The sequence below is a fragment of the Labrus mixtus genome, chromosome 3, assembly GCF_963584025.1.
Source record: "Labrus mixtus chromosome 3, fLabMix1.1, whole genome shotgun sequence".
Classification (NCBI taxonomy): domain Eukaryota; kingdom Metazoa; phylum Chordata; class Actinopteri; order Labriformes; family Labridae; genus Labrus; species Labrus mixtus.
Genome location: NC_083614.1, coordinates 17,713,694 through 17,729,036, shown reverse-complemented (window position 1 = coordinate 17,729,036; position 15,343 = coordinate 17,713,694). Strand labels below are relative to the sequence as shown.

Below are 15,343 nucleotides of genomic sequence, written 5' to 3'. Positions count from 1 at the left end.
ATTCATTTCCACAGCTGGTTGTCTCACAGTTACTATGCCAGAACATTTTCTTTTTACACCACCATGGAGCGTTTGAACTAAGAGCAGAGTCGGGCTCTGGTTCATGTCTGTCCTCTCCTTCCGTAATGAAAAGAGACTCTGACTGGGGTCATGTCTGGTCTTCTCCCCTGGGACCAGGCTGGCCCAGTCTGTGGGGCATGTCTGGTCCCTGCTCACACACTTCCTGTTTCCTATAGCAACCGCACTGCAGTTCACAGATCAGACTTAAGGGGGGCCCGAGGCTTCAGCACAGACAAATATAATTAATATGATTATATAGATCTGTCAACCTTGTCACCTATTATGCCAGATGCTCTCACAGATTTTAGATCGGAGCTGACCCACACTGGTCATGTGAAGGCGAGGAAGTCTCTTCAAAATGTGCAAAGTAACAATGAAACTGAAACATTTTCCCTGGAAACTTACTTGGCTCATTATCAGAAATGTAATGTTTCTGATACACAAAATCCTCAACTAAATAATAATTAGGCCTATATATCACCTTTAATACATACAATCATGAAGCCTGAAGTGCTCCATAAAGTAAAGGAACAACAGACAGGTAGACAGAAAGGGACAACATTGTCAATGTTAAAAGATTAAAACTTGAAAGAAAAAATTGAATTATATAGTCTTTTAAATTTTTTTTTAATAAATGATAAAAAATGATAATGATAATAGAATACAATTTTAAAAAGTAAAATTTCATCCAGACAAAAAAAATCACCAGAGATAAAACTATTAAAAAAACAACGATAGAGAATACCCATAGAGCTTTCTATTCTGGATATCCATAGGCAGTTAGTTCCCAAGTTTAAGGCCATAAAAACAAAAGGCTCTCTCGTCAGTGCTTGTGAAGGACACATGAGGAATATTCAGAAGAAAATTAAATCAAAGCTCCTGGGAGGAACTTGCGTTGATTTCAGCAACACCCGTAGACAAAGCAGTGTGTCTTATCTTTCTGCTGATTCAGCGCTGTACATGTGGAAGTCGTGTTTTCTGAACGAAAGATCTCCTCCTGTTTCTTTTAACTGTCAAACGTATCACTTCATGTGAATCCTTGTGGGAAAAGGAAACAAAATGCTGTTCCTGCAGAGTGCTTAAGTTACAGGGATAAAAAAAATCACTATATAGAAATTCTCTGGTGTATCCCTGATGATCTTAGTTATCTTTATAGGTCACTAATTTCAGTCTGTTTCATAACCAGCTAAAAAACCCTCACAGGAACTTTGAGTGACGTTGTTGAAACAACATATGAAATATCTGTGATGCATCCTAATAGTTATCTCAAGTAGTCTTATTTGGAAGATCCCCTTTACATTTCTTCACTCTTGCAGAGCCTTCTTCATTGTTGATATCCTTCAGTGAAGCATGTAATCGGTAACATAAAAAGCCTGCAAAGTGGCCGTCCCTCCCTACATTCGAGAACCTTTGTGGCTTCTGACAGAATATGAAAGTCAAATGATACCACCAATATATCATGTCAGCTTGCAGACAAAAAACCTCTCCAGTCTTTGGTGGTGAAAGGTCAGTTCCTGAAATGTTGTTGTATCACTGGCATACAATTATTAATGTTCCTAAAACAACATAAAGCTTTTACATTTAGTTTGAATGCCTTTAAGGCTGAACTGACGACACATTTTGAAGATTTCAAGCAAAAAGTCAAATGTCCAAAGGTCCTGATGAGCATCCACTGACAATATTGCTTCCCAGACTCTTTTGGGGCATCAGGTTCATAGTAATTATCAGCGATTAAACAATGATCTTCTCAGGAGGATGGGGGTCAGAGATCAGGACCCAGCACAGCGGCGAGACACTCCATTGTCATGCATGATGTCTATTGTCAATTGGAGCAGAGTTTTTTTTTTTTTTTAAGGAAATGTTTTATCAGCAGTATCTCCCACGCTCCTGGAGGAGAGCAGAATTAAGTGGAAACGACATCAGACTGAAAAGTAATGTTTTATTGAGACACACACACACACGGAAAACTTTACACACCATGCATTCAGGAAATCTCAAAAAGCAATGTTTCGATATGTACTTCACAGTATAATGATTTCAGAGCATTTCATTCAAATATACTATCTAAAATATCACACACACACAAAAACAACAAACAGAGCATAACAATGTAAAGAGTTGCAGCATCAGTATCATCTCTATTCAACCCAATGTATCATAAATAAATAAATAAAACCCACTGATGCACACAATTATTCTAAGTGGGCTTGGATTAAAGGAGCAATGTGTAAAATATCTACTGAATTAAATGATCAAACATGACCTCACTGTACCTTCAGGCAATAAGGAAACATGCTATGTTGAAGTGCTGGCTTCTCTGACAACAATGCAGCAGCCAGTATGTCCTCCTTCTAAGATTAGATTCTGGTCCAGATTAGTCTGTATTCATTTTGACCAGAGCAGGTTGCCGGTTTCATGTAACCCCCAGACGGTCATTTTGCACACCCCTGGTTTGCCTGATCTAAAACAAGTTGTCACAGCACACAAACTGGTTTTGCAGCATTGAAAGTGGGCAAGCAAACTGTTTCATATATATCTGCTTCTTACCGATATAAAAAAACTCTGCATTTTTCAAATAAGCTCCATGAGCAGAAAAGTGGTTAATACTATGAGAGGTCAGAAGGCAAAAAGGTTTAAAGACCGATGCAGAGCTGGCTAAACACTGAAGCTTCTGTGTCTGCAACATGGCAACCTGCGTGCACATCGTCTCTAGCAACGAATTTCCACACCACATGCCGCGGTCTGCCAGCGCCACGGTTTTGCCCTGCCCTGTTTCTGGAACATGATTGCAGCCATGAGCAGATCACACACATCACAGGAGAACTACAAGATAACATGAGAATATAGAGAAAAACGTGCAAACAACATGTTACTCTGTCTTTCTGAGGTTGCTTTGTTGTTCGTTTGGTGCCTGTTTTGACTCTGTTGACAAAGTGATGGAAAATAAGATTGTTTGTCTGTGTAGTGTTTTAATTTGAAGTTGACAGGACGCTCAGTGCGTTTCCTTGTTTGACTTTCTGTCCAGGTTGTTCTATTTGGTCGAGCTTGGCGCGTGCCTGTGGGGTACACCGTCGAAAATAGACTCAGAGCTTATTTGTAACGGAGCAGAGCGTAGTCGCGCTGGTGACGGAGCTCCGGAGACGGACTCGATGTGGAAACACAATTATCGACTAGAGTGGAAATTAACAGCGTTGTGCATGGCGGTGACCGACTGCTTTGTGCACAGAGTATGTGGACATTTGGGGTAAGAGGGGGCGGGGGGAGCTCGCTCCAGTGTTATTCAATTTGGACTGTAGTACCCATTTTAAACGCTACGTGTCAGAGTTACATATTGCTCCTTTAATCTTACTTGACTGATTAGCTATAAAAACAACAAAAAAGTAAAAATAAAAAGTTTAATTCACTGCTGCTAAAGATGATGCGAGTGAGTCGTGTTTGAAAATTAAAAATAAATGGGAAAAAAAAACAGTTAAGAGTCTAAATTTGATCTATCAATGTTTCTGTTCAGTCAAAATATGATTTATCAGAGAGAAAGGAGATTTCAAATCGACTCAAAATCCCTGAGCTCCCAGGCACTTAGGAATTCTACAGGAAAAACAACAAAATAAGCAACATCTCATCAGTTCTTGACTGATACACAAACACGGTTCATTTTCAACTGATTCATAAGGACGGTTTCAACTTAACTACATAAATGCAATAAACAGCAGAAAAAAACAAAGTAAAATAAAAAGTTTAGCACTCTTGAATCGGTTCCTTAAGGGGGACAAAAAGTCCCTCACAAAACTAACAACTTATCCTGACAGGGATTAAGTACTAATACTTACCCTGTTACCATTTAACTATCGTACACATATGCAGCATTGAACAATGTTCTATTAAGAATTCAGGTACCACTGGTATTGATACGTCTGAAGAGATGCAGGAAAATGTTTTGCTGAGTAGGCAGGAGTTGACTACAGCAGGACTGTACAAAGCAAGAATATTTGGCTAGCTGACATTCTTTGGGCTGAACTTGTTTTCCTCTATCAAAAGCTGGACCACTTGTGAATCTGGTAGACCACCATGGTGACCTTCAGGGAGGGGAGTCAACTACTGAATGAACACTTTCCATTAGCTAATTGAAGCTGATCACCTCTATATATGTTTTGACTTCATTTTTGCTGTGAGTGTATCACTCACAATGGTTTGTTAACAAATACAAAGGCGTCAAAATAATTTTTAAAAAGTCACTTTTTTTACACTGCCCGACCGGCTGAAATGCCAAACATATTAAGACAACCTTATTCTTACACGGTTAGCAATATTAAACAGCATACTAGAAATGTTTGAAAATTATTTTAAAGATGAATCCAATTGCAACTGTATACAGTAATGTTGAATTTGACTTTGATCTCTGCACACCAGAAGCTGGATCAATAAAGCAACAGATAACTGAACCAGCTGGTAACCAGATGTTTGATGACGAGAATCACCAGTATTCCATGCAGAGAAGTGAGGAAACCCAGACTAAGTTGAACTTGTTCTTCTATAGACTCCAGTGTTCTCTGTACATCTGGGAGACTGATCCTGCTGGCCATTGAAAGTCATAAGGGAAGGATGTAACCAATATTGCAACCGACAGTGTCAGTCATCTATCTCACTCTCAACCAACCTTGATCAGATCTTCTATTACAGCCACGGTGCATTCTGTCTGTAGATGTGTGTATTAATGTAAAGTCCTTTGAAACAGCTTAACAACAGCTGAGGGCTTGAATTGCATTGCAGGTCGAACAGTATGGCACTGTGTTCTTGTTATCAGTTAGTTCTGCATAAGGTACTGGTGGAAGTAGATGCCAAACAGAGAGCTGATAACCTGGCAGGCAGCCACCCACCACGTGAGGAATGCAAAGAAACCTCTTAAGAAAAGCGGAGTGAGGACGGCCCGCAGCGCTGAGAAGGCCTCTGTCAGGTGCGCCACTGTAGCCTGGATGTCTTCTTCCATATCGTCCACCCCCTCTTCGTCTTCGTCGAGACCACCGGGCAGCACAGGTGCTGCTGTGGGCATCACCAGTGCTGGTGTCACTCCAGGAGTTTCCTCTGCACCAGGGCTCCAGGAGAAGTCCCCTACAAGTCAGACAACATTTATATTTTTACCACTGAACTTGGAGGAAGGGGAAGAAGAAAACATCAGCAATTCATCTCAATATGAGATCAGCCTTGCTCGTATGGCTGTAAAATTCAAACTGCCAGCTAATACTTACGGTACTATTTAACAAGTTGTTTTTTTATTCTAAGGTTTATAACATGGGTCTTGTGCTTGATTCATTTCGTCTAGTAGCTGTTCCTTGTTTCTAGACTTTATGCTAAGCTGTGATAGCCAATTAAATTCTTGACGAAAAAGGGGACATCTTTCCCTGAAGTCTTTTTACTATTTCTATAAGTGTAAATTCAGATGCTTTGGTAAAATACAGAAATATTAAATGCAGTGTGGACTGATCCTCAAACAACTGAATTGTGATGACGGTGTGTGTGTTTTACTTACCTAATGCCTTGAGTGAAAGCGTGGAGAAGAGGATGAGAAGAATAGGAACCAAATACTGGAGAGTAACTACAGTCAAGAAGCAAAAGATGCGCGTGACCTGAAAAACAGAATTTTTCATTCTCAGTTTACACATAAAATGCACTTCAGAAGGTTTTACTTTTCTATTGCCAAAAGTAAATCAAACCTACTAAAAAAAAAGAATCCAAAAGTTCTGAGTTAAAAATTAAATCCTGACCTTCCTCTGAATGTCAATTGCAGCAATACGTCCCGCCTCCTTCTTCATCTGCTCCACCCACTTCTGAGCCAGGTTCAGGTAGGCCTGAAGGTGGTAACGAGTCATTGCTAGTCGAAGCACACACAACACCACGATGATCCACAGGCGCACGCTGTCGAATGCTTCACTGGAAACTCTGCAGGATTTTGAAGATGTGAAAAAAATCAGGGAAATGTTTAATCACGGTGTCGGTGTTTCTGTCTCGACAACAGGGAGGTGAGTTAAAGAGGATGAAACAGGAAGACATGAATTTGCACTCACATTGTGATGGAGGTCTTCCCCAAAGGTGCACTGGCCAGAAAGTCTCTTGCCATGGGTTTCACCCAGAGAATCAACACAATGACCGGAGACATGAAACTTATGTGCAGCAGAAACCTGCAGGAAAATTTGGGGAAATCGAACAAAGCTTAAGAATGCAAAAGGAAGACTTTTTATGAGGAAGTAGAAAGTATCGAGTGTTGCATTAAATGCATCATTTCTTACTGGATGAGTGGGCGGTCTGAGTTCATCTGTACAGCATCTAGATGAGTCTGAGCCAGTCGCAGGCCGGGGAAGGCCAGGATAGAACCGATGTAAGCACAGACAGCGGCCAGACCGAGCTTCATGGTCAGCTTGGTCACTGGGATTCTTCAGGGATTAAAACAGAAAGCAAATGTTTGGCTGCAACAAGCACATACATGTGTCAATGAAAAGCCTGTCAGGGCTCATGCACACTACAAACAATGTTTTCTCTTGATTCAAAATGCAATCTTATTCAATATAACATTACATGTTCCATTTAAAAGATACCAAAGTAGTATTTCAGCAACAAGTTGTCTTAGCAGAGACTGATACTTACGACCACTGAGCGTAGCCCTGCTGTTTGGCAAACGTTTCCAAGTTGTCAAAGAGGCTGGAAAAGCCAGACTCCAGGCCGAACTCGAGGTACTCCTCCCTGACCACAAGCACCAGCATGGCCACGAGCAGAGTCAGAAAACCAAAGGCAAGGCACACAGAGCGCTCGCCCCCCTCTTCAGAGCGGAAGTAGTGTCTCATCAGAGTGTGAAGAGTCTTTCTGAGGGTTGTCGGTTAAATTACAACAACTAACAAACAAAGGGAAAGCGAAATGCCGATCCTCAACTCATGATGGTAACATGCAACTGTTTCAAATAACAACTTAAATGATATAAGCAGGCTTTTTAAATGATGAAAAAAAAAATCCTGAATGTACTGTATCTCTGTGGATTGAGAAAAGTATGTTTTGTAGGATGAACCAAGTGTTGACACTTAAAGAGTTTCCTGCCACTACAGAAAGTGACTTTAAAAGTTGAAGGATACAGACCAAACAGCACTGTCAGGACGCACCAGATGGCTCCGATATTGACCTCTTTTCTGGCATCAACCACATTGTAGTAACACTCAGTGAACAGGAAGACACCCATGGCATAAACTGCAAAATCTATCAGCCACTGGTACTCCAAGAAAAAACGCAGCACTGAAAGAAACAACAAGATTTAAAAAAAAAAAAAAAAAAAAAGGCCGTGAGACAGTTAAACCCATCTCAGCTTTCCATTCAATGTTTTGATCCAAGCACAATAACAAAATGTAAGCAGTGTATGTGATGGGTCTGTATTGTGTAAGCAGCTAAACTGTTGTGATGTTTGTGCTTCAAAAACATTAATGTGGAGTAAACTCAGGAATGCTAGTTTTACCAAGAGCATCCAGCGTGTTGACAGGAGCTTTCTCCAAGTGAAGGTCGATGTCTTTAGGCACAGTCAGAGGCTTGTTCTCTCCATTTTGTCTCCTAATGAACAAATGAATGAAGAAAAAAAAAACATGTAAAACAAAACAACAACACTAACTTCTAAAAAAAATTGAATTTTAATGGATACAAATATTGTCAGCTTTTCTGGAGCAGCTTTTTTTTCTGCCCAGAAGTACAGTAACTGCATCAAAGGCAGATGCTCCCTAAGGCTGAGTTACTCTTACACAACTCTTCCCCCCCCCCCCCAAGTCAGACCTTCCCCCAACACACACCTGTCTCTCTTGGTCTGTTTTGGCATCTGTTTCCCCGCAAGGGCACACAGCTCTCCTTCTGATGGATGCTTGAACCGGAACAAACTGGAAGGAATGACAGGCTCATATGTGTTAAGAGAGTGCATCGCCTGTGTGTGTGTGTGTGACATATAACTTGATCGTTAGGGTTACCACACCTGCCATTACAGATGAGCCAGCGTGCAAATGAGCAGTGCGGAGCCATCCTCTGCATAATGCTGGCAGCCAGCAAGCTGACCACCAGCTGAATCCCCATCAGCGCCTGTCACAGAAAACACACACACACGTGTTAAAGTGAACATGTCAGTCCCATCGTCAACATGAAAACAAGGTTGTGTCTGTAAATTATTCGTCACAGACAGTCAAAGAGTAGATGTGCTTTGTCTGAAACTATGACTATCAGTGAATACAGCATTTCATGTGAACTAAACATGCAAGACTCCACGTTTCAAAGTGCAGTTTTTGTTTAATCAAAGATTAGTTATTTCATGGAACACAGGTTGCCGTAGGTGCTAAGCCACATTAAAAACCATGCAGTGGCAGGAGATAAATGGCCTTTAAAACAGGATGTATTGAAACCCACTGCAAAATGAATGAAAGTTGGCAAATGGCTATGGTGCTAAATTTAGCTAAACTCCACCACCTGTCAGTGCTGCTGCAGGCGTAGCTAGCCAGTTAGCATTACCCACTATCTCTCTTAGAAGCGCTAACCCAACACAAGGAAAATTAGCTCACTCGCGACCACCAAAGCAACAATTTAACACTGATAATAACATGCCAGTGACTTCTGTTACCATGTCTTCCCGAAAAAGCTGTGGCTAGAACCAGAGAAGTTGATGGACCCTCTTCACATGCAGGGAAGTCTTCACAGCTGAACATGTGAAAACAGCTGAATGTCCCGGATGTAGTTCAGGGGTTTGGAGTCGCACGCTGCATTCAAGTGCTCCAAGAAAGCTTTGTAAATTCGACCTTCATACTTCTTTTTTTTTTTTATAGCACAACAATGATGCCACTACACGGCTTCTCGACTAGAAGTAGAAAGGTAAAGGAGGTCGTGTCATGAAGTATTCAAAGTTGTATGAGGTATTTCATGTGACCGCTTACATTTGGCAAGACTGTGTTTCAAATGTTCATGTGAAGGCTGTAACTAAGGACTTTCCGAATTGAATTAAGCTTAGTCCTATAGGATCATATTGATACGAGCAACAGTATAACTTTAAATTGCTTTACATTAATCCTGCTGTGACGCAGTTATATTAATCAACACCTCCTAGACCTAGACCGTTCAGGGATACTTACATTATATTTAATGTATAACTTATACGTTATACATTTACTTTTTCTTGGCAGCACATTCTGTTTTTCTTTTTCTTGTTCTCCTCTCTTCTCCTTTTTAATGCTGGATGCAATGAGAAGAATATTGAACATTATTTCAACATATTCAGTAGAGTAGTCATCAGTCCTCTGTTAACGGAAACCAAGAGGGATTTCATTTAGGATAATTGATAGTTCTGAATTTAATATGTAGCCTACTTTCTAATTTTTGAAGAGGAAAAACCTTCGACCAGTCTCATATTTATTATTATCCGTTTAATTGATACAAGCCTAAACAAACATACAGAAACAAATCATTATCTCCTGCATTTTGGAACCAAACCTGCACCATTGAGTTTAACTATTAACATTTTACAGACACATTGTTGCTTATTTGATGGTAATTTTGAAATTACAAAGCTTGCTTGTCCCATCCGCTGTCTTAAGTATTCTTTGAGCATAAAAAGTATTAAAGAGTTCCATGAAGGCAGTTTTTATTGTCTTACATTTACCACTGAAAAATATTACGAGTACCTTTAACAATTTTATTTCTCCACAATATAAGATTTTGACATGAAAAAACAAACACTTTAAGAGCCAATGTGTTTATTTAAGACTTATTTTTTCCAAATAATAAAAAAAAAGAGAAAAAGAAAGTACCTGTATATACCCTTTTGCCAACATAGTCCTAAATCCGGAATTAAATTGTACAATTTCGTATTGGTTCCTTTTTTTTCCCTCGGTAGCCCTGAATACCTCTGTGAGATCCTTCTAATGATAATCTCCATGATTCATGCTCCCACCATCATGTTTCTTAACATTTCATTGAAAGAAAACAAACATTATGCAAATGGTAAGCTTTTAGTCTCAGATATGCTCTATTTAGGCATAAAAACCTCAGCCAACAGGGAGGGGATGTGGGGATTTGGATGTTATCATGAGTTGAGGTATTCTTTTCTCATTAAGAAAGATAAAAAAAAAAAAAAAATAGAGGAAAAGATATCACCAACATCTTCACAGTTTGTGTTTCTGTGATGTGTTGCTGTATTATGTTGTATTATCACTGATTATGATAAACCATGAGGTGTTTGGGGAAATATTGTGGTACAAGGACAACATCTCTGGGTGCGCTGATGCATCCTTCATGTGAGGTACGCTTGGTCACTTTGGATGAGAATGAATGTCCACACACACAGTGGCCTGTGCATGCATTATAATGTCAGCTCATCCTCTGTAAACCGGAGGCCTGTATGCCTCCAATAGAGCAGAGAGTCCCCCAGCAGTCTGCCCTCTAAACCATTCACCATATAACAATCTGTGTTAAGCATGTGCGTGGGTTATTTGGGTGGTCTGCTGAAGCTTTTTGAATACCCACTTTTTAATAATTACTGGCAGCCCTTCTGCTGAAGTTATGTCTGATCCTTTGCCCGGTGAATTTGCGCATGAGAGCATGACATTTAGATGAGAGCTGTGAATTTGATCAAATGGAGCTTTGTGCGCTGAAGGAACGGCATCTCTGGTTTGCATGTATGCACCACTGAATCAGATTTGCAAACGTAAATCACATCAAATTAGTTGCTCAGCTCCGTGTCAAACTAGTTGATCTTTTTGAGTCTTGTTGATGCAACTTCAACCTATACCCTAAGACAATAAGTTTGTAAGATTCTACGCAGGGCAAGTCACATTTCAGGAAACTTTGACATACCTTTACCTGGATAACTGTCTGATTATACTGCATAGTCTCTTTATTCAAAACAGCTTTTACATTATTAAAACATTCATATTTCCTATTTTTTTTTAATTTTTAAATAACAGTATGATAATTGATGATTCCTGCCTTTCCTATCTTTCTTCTATTTACATGTTCAGTGCACCAACACACCAAGACTTCTTCCTTGAATGGCAGAACCTACCCAGCATTAAACCTGATTCTGATTCTAAAGATTGATTCTTGATCCTCTTTCTCTTGCTGCAGCTGAACATAAAAGATCTACAGAACGTGTAGACAGATATGGTAAACTCAGGATGAAGTAAGTGTATGACCCTTAGGCTACATTGTGCAACATAGAGCAATATGTAAAGAGTTTTAGCATCATCTGACATGTACTTTTAACATTTTCCATCCATCTTAGACATATAAAATGTACAGAAATGTATTTCATATTTAGTACATTTGCCTAAATGTCAGTCATTAAAATGTCAGTTACACTGTGAGAAGAGACGTCTCTGTCTGGGTAGAAAAACACTTCCATAATCATCATCTTTGACACAAATGCTAATCCCTCTTCCATGTTAGCCATCTGTGGCTGAAGTGGCGGGGAAGAAATTACTGAGAAAAATGGACACAAATAAAATGCTAATTCACCACGGGCTACAAGTGGCTCCCCTCCCTCTGCTCAGCTCGGGGGGCCTCTTGGTTCCCACACCACTTCCCTGTGTCTCTCCCAGAGGGCTGCTGGGATACCGGCGGCTGCTTCTGAGCCCGCAGCAGGGATGCAGGCCTCCCATTGGCTCGTCTTTGTTTGCCCGCATGCACGGTATTCATCGGCTGATCTGAATATATGCAAATGTTGCAATGGTGCCCCGTCAAAGGAAACTCCCACCACCACCATCTCTCTTCAATTTGCCCGCTCTTTTTCCTTTTTGTCTCTCTGCTAACTGCGGCCTCCGCTGCAGTGTGGGGGAGAGCTGTGGGAACCAGCTATGGAGGGCCAGATCTGCTTTGTCACAGGGATTTATTTTAAACAGGAGTAATACTCATGACCGATAATTACCACACATAGAATCACTGTATAACCATCCATAAGAGAAAGAAGTCTGTAAAAGTGATTCTCCTGTAATACACTGTACTCTCTCTACACAATCATGGTGTCAAGTGTTGGCGCCGTGGTCTTTGTGATGACACATTCAATGTGTAATGTGGCAAGCAAGTAGGTTACATACCTTGACAAATTGTAGTTCAACTTTTAATTTAAAGAAGGCACAGGTGTGTTGATGCCTTTTTCTCTGGAGTTATTTATGCCATAGCAGGAGGGGCACCTTGTCAGCATTAACATTCACTAAAGTTTTGGGTCCTTCGTTTGACAGTGCATCAGTCAGCTTGTGCAATACCTTAGACCCACTAGCAGAAGTCAACTAATTGGATTTCTGCCATCATTACTTCCTTCATTCACACGTGATTTTTCCGCTCACATATATAGTCATATCCTGAAAACCTTTCTGTTATTAAGCTTGTTTTGAGCAACATGTCACTGCTGCAGATAAGACCCTTTCTCTTGAAATGCAGGCATCATATCAGAAGAGTAGAACTGCAGCCTTTTAAATGACAAGTCAATCATAAGCATTTAGCCCCCTTGACTTTTTCCACTTTTTTTGTCATGTTACAATTGACTATTATTAAGAATTAAGAATTTTGTTGGTAATATGTATAGTTGAACACAAAATGTCCAAAATTTGGAATTGGGCATGGGGAATATAATATCTTTTAAACCATTTTAACATAAAATTATGAAAAGTGGGGCACCAGTTGTGTAGAGGTTAGTGCTCAAGCTCCATGTAGTCCGCAAAGCAGGTGGCCTGGGTTCAAATCTGATCTGTGGCTCCTTTCCCGCTCTCTCTCTCTCCCTGATATCCAACTCGATCCACTGTCCTATGTCTACATAAAGGCGCAGAAAAGCCCAAAAATAAATCTTTAAAAAATTATTTTTAAAAAAGCTATATGTGCTTATTGTAAATCTTTGCACCAAGATGTGGTGCTACCAAAATGCCCTCAGGTTCACTTGTGCACCTTACAGATCATTGCTTTTTAAAGACTTTTTGTCTTTTATCACCTGGTAAAAAGTCCAAATATATCTAATTGAATTCAAAGTTGTCACAAAGAAGGCTATGGAAAAGTAAGGGGATGAAAGTTATTGCGAGGAACGGTACACTACAGAAAGCATACCATGTGCATTAGGACGAATGCATGACTGTATTTCAGGATTTAGTCTGAAACAACGGAGTATTAGTTGGGTCTGATCCTGCTCCGATGTGTTAAGCCGTTACTCTGGCTTGTGCTCACACAGATTCTGGATTTGGACGACATGAATCGCTGCACACTTATACTGTAATTAGGCAAATCGATGCTGCTAATTCTATTACACTGAGTGTTTGTAGCAAAGATGATCCCATGGATGATCCAGCAGGCAGAATGCACAGATGGGAGATGTACATGATCACAGAGACAAAGACAAGTTGCAACTGCATACAGTACACAGTTTGTTATCGCTTTGTGTCAAATAAAGTTATGTTTGCACTAACTTAGTTAAATATTAGACAGATTTCTGACTTGCAACCTCTTTGCAAAGCTATTACTCATTAATCCTTCAAAAAAGAAACATATATTTTTGCTCCATTTCTTACATTGCATTTGCTGGCATGCAGACATGGTGACACACACACACACACACACACACACACACACACAGATACAGATACATACACAGACACATATCTACTTGTGTCAAATAGAAAATCTTTGCACAAACATTCATTTTCACAATTTAAGCAAAATACTGTGCATATTTCTGACTTGCAGACTCATTTGCATAATATACTGTTTTGATGTATCTTTGATCATAAAAGCTTCAAATGCATCTTTTTTCTCTCAAATTGTTAACTCTCTACCTGTGATGGATGTATGAATTTACATGGAACAATGGCTTTAACCTGGTTTCACTTCAACATCCCCTCACTTTATTAAAAGAAAAAGGCCTTCTGTTATTAATACGGAAGACACTTAATGACAGGGACAATGTTTGATATTGTTGTTAATGGTGAACAATCTCAAAAACAAGGAATTCTCTTTTTTTACATGAATGGAAAAAAACTATCTGCTTTGCAAACAAGTCCTATTGAGCCAGGAATGAACAAAATTGATATTGTAATAATTGATCATCTATTTGCCGCATTCCAAACCTTCACAATGACACTAAACGTGTTTGCAGGCCTCCCTCCTCCCTGTGAATCACTCTCTGTGTGTGTGTTAACGTGTTGTGAATGATAATCATGCTCTGCGCTTGAACTTGACCGGCGGACTTTCCTGGGAAAAGAGGCGAGACTTTGGCCCTTTGCTCCTCTCCTTTATGGAGTGCAGGCTGTTCAGACTGATGTCAGAGCTCATTAGCATAAACTTCAGCCTGTTCCCAATTAAACAAGCAAAGCAGTCAGAAAACCGGTCTGTTTGCACATGGCAGGGAATCCACCAACATCTCGCCCTCAAACTGAGCACCAGGAGAAGCTGCTGCAATGTAAGTTCATGGATTCATTTCAACTCTTACAGTATATTGATTTAAAGTATTTGAAAAAGTTTCAAACTTAATCCATCTGTTTTCGTTTGAATTACATCTCATTGTTTTATATTTGTTTATATTAAATATGTGTTATTGGAAAGTTTTTAACCTGTTTTTTTATGATGGAATTAATCTTCAATTGTTTTAGTTTATTTAATGTCTTCTTTAAAACAAATCTGTGTTAGAAAGTGAAGTTTGTTTAATGTTTGTGGGAGTGATGATGGATGAATGTGGTCATGGTTTCCACCTGCATTAGATTTTTTTTGCCATAGTCCAACCTTTTTGATGTCTGGAGTTTTGTGAATTTATTCCAAGATTATCTGATTTCTTCTTATTGACACATCATTGTGTTGCACCCTTGAAAGTCTTTGCTTTATGGGCAAATTGATGATTTCTGCTAAGTGTATACCAAACTATATACTTCAGCAGTTGTGTTGTGTGTCAGCATTACGCAGGCAGCTGAAAGTGTTCTACTCAAACTGTAACAGGCGGGCAGAAGATCAAAATTCTCCGTACTCACCTGTTGGAGAATCTGTTTGAGACTATTAAGATATTATACAATCAAGAAAACAACAACATTTGTTGAGAAATGCAACAAATAGTTTCATTTTTGTTAACTGTGTGTAGTGTGTAAATAATGTTTTTTAGTTCAGTGGAATGATCCCATTGTGCTGCTATATGAAGCCATGTGGCTTTCATTTCTCGTTCATATTTCAAGTCAAATATCTGTTTTGTCAAACTTATAATATGCAGCAAGAAATTGAAAAAGAATCAAGGCCACTTGATTCTTGACTTTCAGTAAAATCC

General features: G+C 39.6%; 1 protein-coding gene and 1 long non-coding RNA gene across 2 annotated transcripts in view; one reads left to right on the top strand and one right to left on the bottom strand.

Annotated features, from left to right (window-relative positions):
• Positions 1-1,985: 1,985 nt before the first annotated feature.
• The window catches only part of tmem161a (transmembrane protein 161A), a 398,404-nt gene continuing 385,046 nt past the window's right edge, over positions 1,986-15,343 (bottom strand). Inside the window, exons 2-12 of the mRNA XM_061033449.1 lie at positions 8,687-8,751; positions 8,051-8,154; positions 7,875-7,958; positions 7,550-7,641; positions 7,176-7,332; positions 6,697-6,912; positions 6,342-6,485; positions 6,120-6,233; positions 5,820-5,994; positions 5,585-5,681; positions 1,986-5,166 (exon numbers count right to left, since the gene is read on the bottom strand). Coding sequence (XP_060889432.1) covers positions 4,862-5,166; positions 5,585-5,681; positions 5,820-5,994; positions 6,120-6,233; positions 6,342-6,485; positions 6,697-6,912; positions 7,176-7,332; positions 7,550-7,641; positions 7,875-7,958; positions 8,051-8,154; positions 8,687-8,689 — 1,491 coding nt within the window. The 5' untranslated portion in view covers positions 8,690-8,751 and the 3' untranslated portion in view covers positions 1,986-4,861. The remainder of the gene's footprint in view (positions 5,167-5,584; positions 5,682-5,819; positions 5,995-6,119; positions 6,234-6,341; positions 6,486-6,696; positions 6,913-7,175; positions 7,333-7,549; positions 7,642-7,874; positions 7,959-8,050; positions 8,155-8,686; positions 8,752-15,343) is intronic.
• The window catches only part of LOC132962572 (uncharacterized), a 43,110-nt gene continuing 42,120 nt past the window's right edge, over positions 14,354-15,343 (top strand). The window contains exon 1 of the long non-coding RNA XR_009668530.1: positions 14,354-14,494. This is a non-coding gene — a long non-coding RNA (uncharacterized LOC132962572). The remainder of the gene's footprint in view (positions 14,495-15,343) is intronic.